Source organism: Brachionichthys hirsutus, chromosome 9, assembly GCF_040956055.1.
Source record: "Brachionichthys hirsutus isolate HB-005 chromosome 9, CSIRO-AGI_Bhir_v1, whole genome shotgun sequence".
In the NCBI taxonomy this organism is placed as follows: domain Eukaryota; kingdom Metazoa; phylum Chordata; class Actinopteri; order Lophiiformes; family Brachionichthyidae; genus Brachionichthys; species Brachionichthys hirsutus.
The window spans coordinates 2,063,654-2,075,997 of NC_090905.1; the positions used below are offsets into that span (position 1 = coordinate 2,063,654).

The 12,344-nt window shown below is 45.3% G+C and overlaps 1 protein-coding gene across 2 annotated transcripts; it reads left to right on the forward strand.

The window, feature by feature from the left end:
- Positions 1-1,769: 1,769 nt before the first annotated feature.
- LOC137899787 (G-protein-signaling modulator 2-like) lies at positions 1,770-12,258 on the forward strand. 2 transcript variants are annotated; one of them, XM_068743828.1, is made up of 15 exons: positions 1,770-1,852; positions 4,441-4,662; positions 5,063-5,198; positions 5,527-5,666; positions 6,299-6,422; positions 6,569-6,684; positions 7,281-7,436; positions 8,501-8,609; positions 8,804-8,969; positions 9,287-9,375; positions 9,567-9,734; positions 10,111-10,273; positions 10,706-10,891; positions 10,978-11,093; positions 11,448-12,258. In XM_068743828.1, the coding sequence occupies exons 2-15, from the start codon at positions 4,442-4,444 to the stop codon at positions 11,610-11,612; spliced, it is 2,055 nt and encodes a 684-aa protein (XP_068599929.1). In that variant the 5' UTR covers positions 1,770-1,852; position 4,441; the 3' UTR covers positions 11,613-12,258. The 2 variants fall into 2 exon arrangements, with proteins under 2 accessions (XP_068599929.1, XP_068599928.1); XM_068743827.1 differs by lacking the exon at positions 1,770-1,852 and adding an exon at positions 3,788-3,927.
- Positions 12,259-12,344: the final 86 nt, after the last annotated feature.

Sequence of the window (12,344 nt, forward strand, 5' to 3'; positions counted from 1 at the left end):
CAGACCATATTTATTATTCAAAAAACTCGAAACTGACAATACCAGAGACTTTTTTTCCTGTGATGAACCCAGATAGGGTTATTATTTATTTTAGAATAACCTGGTCCATACCTCCCCAAAGCTTGAGGATCAAACGTTTTTGGTATTACTACAGTTGGGGGCGGGGTTTCCTCACCAACACGGTGAAGAATATATTAATATTCTGAAGAAAAGCATTCTTCCTTTTATTTGGGACAGAATGTTAATGTTCCATGGACTTTTCTTCTGGTCTGAAATATCAACTTATTACAAAGTTACTACTTTGTAATAACAGGGCAAGTTTCCTCACCTCCACGGTGGTGGCATAGTTGGTAGCATTGTTGAAGGGGGCACCTGGGCAGAGTGGAGTGGACCAGCGGTCCAGTTCACTCCGCCCAGGTAAGGCCCTAGGCCTACCCTGCTACCTCTGCTCCACCCCCACTCCCACAGTTGGATTCTAACCCAGTTCCTCTGGCAGTAGACCGGTAACCCTACCGACTACGCCACCGTACAGGTGAGGAAACCTGAGGCATTAACAAGGTCATACCTGTCAAAGTTGACAGGTATGACCACAGCGTGTTGTACTACACTGTGCTTTTTCCTTAAGTGTTATGTGGAGTGGACGTGTCTCCGACATCGTGCTGGATTCAAAACCAGTGCCGCTGGCCTAAAGTCATCAATGCTACTGTCTATTGATCCTAATGTTTGACAGGGTAACGCCTCGGTCTTGGTGGTGTAGTGGGTAGCACACTGGACTACCTGCTGGAAGGTCCTGGGTTCGAAACCGAGGGGCATACAGATTCTTTTCAATAATTTGAGGTTTGTTGTTTGGTCCTCTGCAGCTGTATTGGATCAGCTGATTGATCCAGCCGGCTTAAGCCGCTCTCCAGTTGTTGTTCGCCTCTGCACTTTGTGATAATGCTGGAGAGACACTGATCATGTCACTGTGTGTAGTTTATGGTAAGAAGTAGCGATGGTGAGATGAAGCTTCACCATCAGGGTCCCCAAACTACGGCCCGCCCCGACCACCTGAACAATACCAGAGACCTTTTTTCTGTGACGAACCCAGAAAGGGTTATTTGGTTATTATTTATTTTATTAATAGTGTTATTATTTATTTCCTGACTTTTTTTTCTGTGAAGAAGGGGTGATTTGGTTATGTGTGGCTGTCTGGAAAACAATAAATGTTTAGGCACCCCTGCAATCTTCACACTTTCCTGTACAAACTGACCGCGGCCTCATCAGAGAAGGCAAAAGTTATGTGGCCCTCACAGGAAAAAGGTTTGGGAGCCCTGATCTACACCCTTGATTTTTGGGATTGTTTTATTAAATCACTGTTAATTACTTTAAAGATAAATAAGTCATAAAATTCATAGATACATGCATATGTAAATGTCCATCCATCTTCCACACAATCAGCTCGCACTGGCAACGTTGTCCGCCGGGGGGCGGTAGAGACCCTCAAATATAACTAGAACATCAGTAGTTGTTGTTTTGTACACCGCATCACGTTGTTGTATAAAATCTAACAATATCATTGAGGGCATTCAGCTCTCAATTTTACAACCAAATCAATTGTCGAACTATTTTTCACGGTTGATTGGCTCTTATGGTCGTGATTGCAACATGTCCGATGGTCCCTGAAGGCATCCGCCGTCGTGTCCTAATTGGAGGGGGCAGATATTCCGCGCGAGGAGTGGCTTCTTCAACTTCTGCCCCCCCTCACATGAAACGGAGTCGTCTTCCTCCCTAATGGCAGAGCGCGCAGGGTGGAAAGAGAAGCTTGGACTTTCCGAAGCCGTGTTCGCGCTGTGCTCGAGCGCGTCACTCTGAGGTACGTGAAACGGAAAATCCCGAATGGTTCCGGTCAGACTTCGTCGTAAAAAAAAAAAAGTTTTTATTTAGCGTTTTCTTGTTTTGAGTTTGAATCTTCATAATTTATTTGTTTTTATTGCTATTATTTTATCCTCGTGTGTTTTAACAAATATAAATCTGCCCGCTTGTTTCTGCGCGGCTCGCTGCAGACTTCCAGACGCTCACAATAAACGGACTCATTTCCAACTTGGTACTTTCCCCCAAACAAACACGCATCATCAGGAGGGTTGCGTCATCGTGAGTCTGCTGCGACAAGACAGAAAGTTGATCCCACTTTGGGGAAGTTTGGAGAAATGACAAACGCAAATGAGAGTGCGCTCAAATGTTTGATTTCGGGTTGCGTCTTTGCAGACATTCTAAAAAGCGGCTTTGAGCATCCGATTTAGATAAAGGCCGACATTGTGTCCTCTGCGCTGCGTCAGGAACGCTCCAACCCCGCAGTAAGTTTATGGCGAGTGTGACGTCATCACCAATGGAATCATGCTGAAGTTATTTGGGTTGAAACCACTTCAGCCAGCAGAATGACGTCAGAGGATAATAGACTGGTTCTGATGGTGTTCGTTGAGTGTCTGGAGAAAGTCTGCTTGTTTTTTTGAGCTTGTGATTAACTTAAATATCCTGAATCTGTTTGATCATTTTTGTTCTTCTGATAGTTTGTTCTGATTTATAAAGGGACATCTCTCACAATCGGGTGCTTCCACTTTTATTTTGTAGGGATATGAATAGTCTATTATAATAATAATCTATATCCATATGGATACAGGGATGAATAAGTCTTTGTGCAGCAGTGAAAGGTCACCTTCCTGTATAAGCGACGGACTCTGAGCAGACTTCAGGTGTTCCCTCTGACAGCGGTGTAAAAAGGACGGTTAGCGCGTGCAGCCCGATTGCACGCCGCGTCACGTTTATCTGAAATCTATCCTCTCACACAAGCCTCGTCAAGTCATTTTTACCCCGAGGCACCTTTCACTAACCGGCAACAGGCTGGCTGCAGGTTGTTGATGCAATCTGAGAGCCAGATTCTAGCTGCTGTTCCTGTTCGATGGAAGGATAATCCCTTTTCACTCGTCTAAAATATTCCCACGTACAGCAGGGATGTCTTATTCCCCATTGAGCAGCCGTTTGGGTCAGCACAAGAACATGTCACACGTTCTTGTGCTCCAACAGGGAGGTCATGCTGCACTTCTTCCTCTAGAGGGCGCTTTGCTGGATTTCTTTTTGTGCGTTGGCCTCAGCTGAGAAGGAGGACCCTGATGGGGGGGGGGGTGTCAATTTATTTCTGGCTTGCTTGCTTCCAATACTTTAATTATATTGTCTCACTGGGATTTGCCCCAAGAAATAATTGAGAATCGTGGAAATCCATCCATGAATAACTCGTCTCGATAGAACGCATGTTGCTACGCAGGCGTATTATTTCAGAAGGGCCAGCAGAAGATTCCCTCCCCACCCGGGGAGCCTGCCGCTGAGTGATTATTTCATGGAGTGCTGAGCAGATACCCTCAGCCTCGACTGGAGCCACTTAAAGTGGCTATAATTACCACTGAGGCCTGGCCTAATTGAAAGTGACACGCACCATCAGGTGGCCTCGAGATGCGGGCTACCAGTCACCGACTGATAGAGTATGACGCTCGCCTTGACGCGACGACCCAGGCGGCCCCCCCCTCGCTTCATTTTTCGCTTGGTAACAACCCGGTGTTAATCTGCAGTCGCCTCAACAAACGTTTCTCACCCGGCGTTGAAGGTCAACCTGAACACGGAGTGGATTAAGTCCTCATTTTGTTGTTTTGCCGTTGCTGCAGGTTAGCGGAGCGCTCTAAGAAAACCCGCAGCAGAATCCGACGGAGCGTTTGTCGCTTTAGGTTAATGAAACCGGGACGCCGTGGGTCTGTACGTTATGTGTATGCACACCAAGGAAGAGCAGGCGAAGGGTGCCGCGCTGGGGGAGCCGCGTCTGTGCCAGGAAGTGATCGAGACGCCTGAAATGTCCGTCGTGTCAAACTGCCTCGAGTGCGTCAATATGGGGAGAGGCAACAGGTAACGTAGGCCTAGCGAGACGTTCGGCTCCGAGTAACGCCGATCCTCCTGCGGGTGTCGTCCAAGGGGAACTGTCCAAATATCGGCACATGTTTCAAAGGGTGAATATTAAACCGGTTTTTGAATGCATGCTTCTGGCGCTGCATCAAAATGTTCTTATTTAATCTCCGCTGGAAGCCAATCTGAGATTAAATGTCATCCTTGACACTGAGGCTTACTGAAATAGTGCAGGAGAGGAATGTTCTTTTACAACCTTTTGACTGGATTTGCTCCGGTTTATTTTTTTTGCTTGCACACTAAGGAAGGGGCGTGGCCTTGTTTTGTTGGGAGGCGTGGCCATGTTTTGTTAGGAGGCGTGGGCCTTGTAAAGTTGTAGCTCTTACCGCAGACACATCTGAGTTCACTTTGTGTTCCTGCTGATATGTGAAGCACCTATTTTCAATCCAGGATAAATTTGTCGTTTTTATATTCATCATAACTCTGGGACACGGATGACTTTCCCGTCTCCTGCAGGATGGAGTCGTCTTGCCTGGACCTAGCTCTGGAGGGCGAGCGCCTCTGTAAGGCCGGCGACTATCGCGTCGGCGTTTCCTTCTTCGAGTCGGCCATCCAGGTCGGAACAGAGGACCTGCAAATCCTTAGTGCCATCTACAGCCAGCTGGGCAATGCCTACTTTCACCTGCAAGACTATAACAAAGCCCTGGAGTACCATCGCCATGACCTCACCCTGACCAGGTAGACTCCTGCTGGCAGGATTTAGGATGACCGATTGCTCGGTCCTGCATGTCTAACTGGAATAATCTAGAAATAAACTCCCCGCCGCCACTCTGTGTGCAGTGGGAAGGCTGGTACTGATTATCACTAGTATAAAAGAGGCTTTTGTTCCAGGATGTCTGTTTGTCACTGTGATGCTGAATCGCCAGACAAGAGAGACACGCCTAAAAGTTGTGTAATGAGAATTCCTTGGAGTTTCCCTGTGATTTTTAAATGAAATGATCAGACTTGCGTCGTGTTTTGTCCCCTAATCCACTTGAGCAATGCATTAATATTCCTGTATAATTATATCCTAATGCTTTTTGCCTTTTTTTAATAAATAAATATTTAATTTTTTTTATTACTACTTTGAAAATTGCAGAACAATCGGAGACGAGGTTGGCGAGGCAAAAGCCAGCGGCAACCTTGGGAACACGTTGAAGCTTTTGGGAAGGTATGATGAAGCGGTGGTTTGCTGCCAACGGCATTTGGAGATCACCAGAGCCATTTACGACAAGGTGGGTTTGAGCGAAACTTTAGGAACTCGAATTGGGCAAATCGGTCATTTTTGTTTTTCTATTTTAGCAAATGTTTGTTTGCACTGTTCTTTAAATAAAGATTTCTGTAGACGATTAGAAAAAAAGCAGGTCTGGGTTTGTTTTTAGTCGCACCACACGACATGCTCTACAACCGCAGCACACGTTTTGAGAGGCACGAGCTCCTCCGAGCAAATAGAATAGTTTCCCTGCCTGCATGTGACCAAGTGGGCCTGGTGGCCGGGTATTTTAAGTATATAATTACAACACTCTGGTCAGCATCTGTGAAAATGTGCTGTGCTTGCTTTAGGTTGGGCAGGCCCGAGCACTGTATAATTTCGGGAACGTCTACCACGCCAAAGGGAAGAGCATCTGCTGGACTGGAGCCGAGCCAGGAGAGTTCTCTGAGGAGGCCCGGGTGGCGTTGAGGAAAGCTGCTCAGTACTACGAGTGAGTCGGTATTATTCAAAAAACATGTTTGCACCCGCCTTTTTCTTTTTTTATTACATAAATAAGCAACTTGGTCTTTCAAGTCATGCAGTTATAACTATGTCTTGACTCCAGATTAAAGAATTCCCGGTGAAGTCTTCACTAAAAGTCATTTTTAAAGGCTGAAACTTAAAGTAACGAAGACATTTGTTATATACCGGTAAATGTCGCACACTTGAGCAGCAAAACTGTCTGCTCCCCTCGGGGGGGCTCAATTTTTTGGGATTTGGCTCCAGTGACTCCAGGAAGTGTTTATTTTAAAGGTTAACCACATTAATTATTGAATTCTCTAACTCTCTAGGAGGAGGAGAGGCGGAGAAGCGCTTCCCTGCTGCACAGTTTCTCTCCGGGCAAAGATGCCCCCGGTGTGAAGCTACAGTGGATTTATGCAGTATATGTTTTGTCGTGTTTTTTTGAGTCTTGACATTGTAAAGGGCGTTTTCACAGCGCAGCCATTTGTCACAGTCCGCCGCTCGCCCCTTTAATTCATCACGAGGAAGAAAAGGGAAATGAGGGTTTCTGTTTTAGGGCTCTTAATCCTTTTTTTGTGAATGATGTCCTCGTCATCACGCGTAATTGTGTTTTATTTGAAGAGCCAACCTGTCCGTGGTGAAGGAGTTGGGCGATAAGGCGGCTCAGGGTCGCACCAACGGTAACCTTGGCAACACTTACTACCTGCTGGGTGAATTTGAAACCGCGGTGGCTGCACATGAAAAAGTATGTAGCAAACTCTTCTGCAGATGAGTTGTGGCGATGCCGACCCTTTTTTCTTTGTGCGTAACATTTTCATCATGACTGCAATAAGGATGTGGCTGACCTCCGAATGTCTCCTGTTAATCTGCACCCTGCTGTTTGCTTGGCAGCGTCTGCTGATCGCTAAAGAGTTCGGGGATAAGTCCGCCGAGAGGAGAGCCCACTGTAACCTCGGGAATGCGCACATATTCCTCAGCCGGTTTGACATGGCGGCCGGTCATTACAAGTGAGTAACAAATGTGTCAATGTTGGAATCCCCGCCATTCATCTGTAGAAGATGATGGATCTATATTGGAACTGGATATTTCTGCATCGTTTGTCAGTTAAATGTTACGTCATGAGTGTCCTATTTTTTGTTTTGTTTGCTATATCTAAGATTTGTAGTCATCGCTGTAAAAACTGAATTAAGCAAGAAGGTCTAATTTCACTATTGATTCCATAACCATAAATCATTTGGGAATGCCAGTTGTCATAAAGGTAATCCCACTACACATATGTTTGCACTATAATGGCTATAAGGGCTTCCTAACTTTAACTCCTGTTCATAAGAGACCGGTGCTTAAACTGAACAAACATTAAACACGGTTTGTAATGAGATAATTTTATTCTACTTTAATAAATACTTAAAACAGCCTTGAATCTAATCAACTTCTGACTGCTTGTTTACCGCCTCTTAAATGGGACTTAAAATCTTCTTCACCCAGAGAGGTGAAATCCGCTCCTTTCTTCTCTCAGAAGAAGGGAGTAGATGGCTATCATTCTTTGTCTCTCCACCCGAGACAGTCTTTAACCCTCCCCTTCCTCCTCCCGCCCCGTCCTCAGGAGGACTCTGCAGCTGGCCAGGCTTCTGAAGGACAAAGCGGTGGAGGCTCAGGCCTGTTACAGTTTGGGCAACACCTACACACTGCTCCGGGATTACGAGAGGGCCATTGACTACCACCTCAAACATCTGGTCATTGCTCAGAACCTCAACGACAGGTATCGATCGGCCAGAGGACATTTGTTGTCCGATGTTTGGAACTTACAGGTTTTTTTTTTTTTTTTTTTTTTTTTTCTTGGGACAGTGTTTCAGAATAATCGTATATTGACAACGATCGGCAGACTGTCTTTGTGCATTTTCCTGTTGAGTGTCTGTCAAAAAAGAATTGGAACACCATCACACCTGCATCCAACGTTTTTAGAATCGAGCTTGTCATATTTTTGATGATGAAAAATGGCCCACATTTATAGTGGCTGTTAATGATAAAAACATTGAATTAAAGAAGACGGAAAGCAACGCTTGATTATTTCAGGCGTGAGTTGAGCAAAAGTAGAATAAAACAAAGCCAAATTGAACTGAAGGTAATTTGATTAGAGAAGATAAAATATTGCTGACTCCAGCAGCTGGAGTTGAGGCAAGCTTTAATGAATCCAATCAGTGCAGCTCCTCCTAAACGGCGGTTTAATGAGCGGCGTCTCTCCGGAGTTTCTCTGAAAAGCGCCTTTCTAATTGTCTTCAGTCTGTGTTGCGCCGGGGCCCTCGTGTTGGCAGGAATTCCTCTCTGATACATTTCATTCTGCTCCCAGGAGATTCCCACCACTGCATCTAATCACAGGTTTCACAGTGTAACGATAACCAGGCCCTAAGTCGTAACCAGTTTTATGGCTTTATTTTATTTTAAATGAGCATCAAGCTGCACTGGAGACGATTTGGACGCGTTTACTGAGCAGATAATTTAAGAGTAAAGTCACACGATGAGCTTCCAGTCATTTTAGAGTCTGTAAGTAGAGCCTCCTCATTAAATAATCCAGGTTTTAGACACCCCCCCCCCCTTTGCATTTTCACTTTTCAGACCCAAATGCTCGGTCCAGTCATTAAGTGTTCGTTTTAAAGAGTTCCTTTTACTCTATTCTTTCTACAAACCTGTAAATATGACATTCATGTCTGTTTTGATGGCTTCTTTGCGATCACGCTGTCTGGTAGACCTTGGCATGCCCTTCCCGTTGTTGCACAATCTCAACTGAAGTTGCTCAGCCTGTTTTCTCTCTGCGTTCCGCTGCAGAGTCGGAGAAGGAAGAGCATACTGGAGTCTCGGAAATGCCCACACTGCCCTAGGGAATCATCAGCAAGCCATGTACTTCGCTGAGAAACATCTGGAAATTGCCAAAGAGGTTGGTTTGCGTCATTCCTCAGGTCAATCGGTGTCTACGGTCGGGCCACACCTCCCTCTACTGGTCTGATGGAGAACAGCAGGGAATCATGGCTCCACAGGAACTGTGTGCATGCAATAATGTTGTTGTTGTTGTATTTTCATGGAAATAAATGGTTGTTTTAAGTTAAACTTGAGATATTTTCACTCACGCAGACCGGAGACAAAAGTGGTGAATTAACCGCCAGGATGAACCTGTCAGATCTGCGACTCGTCGTAGGCCTGAAATCCAGCGCCAACCTCCACCCAAACATCTTCCGTAACTCCAGCGCTAACAACTCTCCTCTGGCAGCGAGCTTCCAAGGTTACTCCAACCTTCCAAGTGAGTCCTAATATCCCCCCCCCCCCCCCCCCCCACTTGAGGTTTAGTTGATGTTTTGTGGGATTGTTCCTCTCTCTAAAAACCTGTTCTCTTGCACACATGAGGATTCACCTGCTTATTCAGGAAAACTAAGCACAGGAATGTAAATGTAATGTTGCGAGACAAATATTAAATAAAAAAAAAAACAGCTTTGCAGATCATGTGTGGGGAAGGATTGTAAATGGATGCAACAGGTTTGCTGTACCTCAGGGGAGTGGCACTAAACGAAATTTTTTCTCTGTTCAACAAATTACTGACTAAATTTCATATCGTTTCAGTAGCAAAGTCTCCGAGACTTGGAAACAGTGCAGAGAATCTGAGTCCAAATCAAAGCAATCGTCAAACGGGAGGTTCACCAACACATCAGGTATAAAATGACAAGAAAAACAAGCATTTATGACTTGCGTTTTGTTTAGTTTGTAACATTAAATGAGTTAAATAAGCTGTGTAACTGTCAGGAATATGTTTTTAAAAAATAAATACATTTAAAATACTGCTAATCCGGCCTGTGGTCTGCGTTGGTAATGATGAAGAGCTAAGATCCGTTTCCATGCACAGGATTGCGAGGAGGAGGTTTTGTCTGGGTCTTCAAAAAACAACACAATCAAGGCCTCGACGAAACTCTTCCTCTTTCACCGGCTGAAAAGTAAGAAGCAGAAGAACACGGAATCCTCTCCCAAAGACCAGCCGGACTCTCCTGAGCCGACGTCCCCGGTGTCTCCTAAGGTATTTCAAACGGCCCTGAACCCACAGCAGGTTTGTGAGCAGATTCGCCCTCCAGGAAGAATCTGAAAGAGAAACATGAAACACTGGAAGACTTTTGTCTTTCAGAATCGGGACGGTATGAGGAAGTGATTTGGCAGGGCGATGTGAACTCACCGGTTCTGATTCCTGTGTTTCAAAACCGTGTCGGACTGTGGGCGGGAAGGAATGATAACGCCTTCTTAGAGTTCAGCTTTCACCCCTTGAGTGATTTGTGTGGGGTTTTTATAATGGTTGTAGCAGAAAAGATAGAACACGCTCGCATCGCAGTCGCTGCCTCCACAATTCTTTAAAAGGAAACCTTCTTGCACACTTTCTGTTTTATCTTCCAACACTGTAGCCAGGATCTCAGGACACTATTGGAGAGGACGGCTTTTTCGACCTCCTCTCCCGTTTCCAGGGAAACCGACTGGACGACCAAAGGTGCTCCCTACTGGATGGCCAGAGCCATCTCCCCGCTCCCTCCTCTCCCTCCTCCACCCCACCTGTAGCTGAAAGGAAATGTGAGTCTGCCCCTTGTGTTCACGCCATGTGTCAGTTCCCTGGTTTATCTTTTCCAGAACAGAGTACGAGTGGAAACATGCAAGACTGCTCTCCTCGCTGGTTTTATTTTCAGCTGCATATGGTGTGAACATCCATAACTGTGTCCTTTTTGTGTTTTGTGATGAATCCTTTGTGAAGTTTGTTTCAGTGACTTGGATGTAAATCATTTCGGTATCAAACACTCCCTCAGTTTCACGGAAAATAGTTCCCAGAACAAAGCAGCTTCTGTAATCCTGGTTCCTCTGTGATAGTCACAAATCCAAACATTTTATTTTTTCCCAAGCCTGAGCGGAGTGTTCAAGCAGCTCATCCTTCTCAAATTGTATGTTGTACTGTTTTTCCTGGATTTACCTTTCTACGATCCATTACTAGAACAACTGTTTTGATTCCAGTTATTTTGGAGTCCGAAACGCCATCGCAGGATCCCGGTCATTTCCTGGAGCTGCTGGCCAGCTCCCAATCCCGTCGTCTGGACGACCAACGAGTCAGCCTGAGCCATTTTCCTGGCTTACGTCTCAGCACCTCCAACCCGCCTCGTACACCCTGCACCTCCAGCATAGATCAAGTCCATCCACAAGGTAAAGGAAATCCCAAATTCCTCCCATTTGTCCATTTCCAGAATCTCCACTAAGGGCATCTGATTACCACCAATGTGTCCTTGTAGCCCCAGCCTCCCACACAGATACCCCTCACACACCCTCCCTGTACAGTCGTCTCGAGGCAAGTGCTGAGCAGCCGGACGGGGATGACGTCTTCTTTGACATGCTGGTGAAATGCCAGGTGAATAACAACGTTTTTTATTTTTACCACTTTTGAACTTTGACTTGATGCATTAAATTGGCATTTGCTGTCTTGAGGAAGATTCTTGCAGGGTCATTTGTGAACTCGCAGCACCGGGTGCAACTATCCCGGTGCAGGTTTATATATTTCAAGCTACTTGAGTCGCTGACACATGACAAAGCAGCCGGGCAGCTCCGCCTGTGAGGATTAAGTCTGGCTCCAGGTGATGCGTGGCTCGCCGTCGTGTCTGACACAACAGGTTTTGATAATCTCACGCTACCGAACCGCTGCAGTTTCCAGAGCCAAAATGTAAATTGTTCTTCATTAACATGAGTAAATTATGATTTTTTTCAGGGCTCCCGGCTGAACGATCAGAGATGTGCGGCGCCGCCCTCTGAGAATAAAGGACCGACCGTTCCAGATGAGGACTTTCTCAGCCTCATCCTGCGTTCCCAGTCCAACAGGATGGAGGAGCAGCGAGTCCTGCCGCCTGACGACGCACAATCCAAACCGGACTGATCCACGAGGAACTCTTCATATTGTCTCAGGATAATAGATGAAGTGGCCATCTTTGACTTTTATTTCTTTTATTTTTAATAAAGAGCTCCTCCTTTTTGCAACCTGCAATTCTCTGGATTCCTGCCTTTTTGGATTGTCTTTGGAACTTTCCTACATGAAACACCAGAAGGACAAAAAAAAAAAACACATGGAAATAATGTTTAAGATTGTTTTGAAATTACTTTAAAGACTTGATTCAAGCCATTTTTTTTACAAGTGTAGGTTGTGTTGGTATGTGTTTGGACAAAAAGTACTGTATGCCGACCAAGCTAGAGATTTGTACTTGAAGACGGACAGAGTTCTGAGGACAAGACCCAAACGTCCCACAGGCCTGGGTTTGAATTTTTCATACCTTTCCAACATCGACTGGACTCTCGTCCATATTTCCTAGCATGCCCGGGGGCGACTGGAGCCATTTGTAGTCTTCTTCTCAGTCACACTAAATTGTTTTTCATTGTTAAAGGTTCATGAACTGAGATGGGATCGATCCGCTCCGAGGATTCCTTTAGAGAGCGAAAAAATAAATGTGATTTTTAACTTCTTTTTTTTTATTGATGTATTCTCCTGACAGTGGAGAAATAAATACGGATTATATTTCACAAATGAATTTTCAGCTCTGTTATTTCATTTTGATTTCTCTTCGCACAAGCTCCTTCCAGCATCGCGATAAATGTTCAGTGTCTTCTGCATCGA

Excerpts from the sequence above, each read along its gene's own strand:
- LOC137899787 (XM_068743827.1), top strand. The coding sequence starts at position 3,788 with ATGTGTATGCACACCAAGGAAGAGCAGGCGAAGGGTGCCGCGCTGGGG. Across the intron at positions 9,735-10,110 it reads CGTCCCCGGTGTCTCCTAAG|CCAGGATCTCAGGACACTAT; the intron begins GTATTTCAAACG and ends CCAACACTGTAG. Across the intron at positions 10,274-10,705 it reads ACCTGTAGCTGAAAGGAAAT|TTATTTTGGAGTCCGAAACG; the intron begins GTGAGTCTGCCC and ends TTTTGATTCCAG.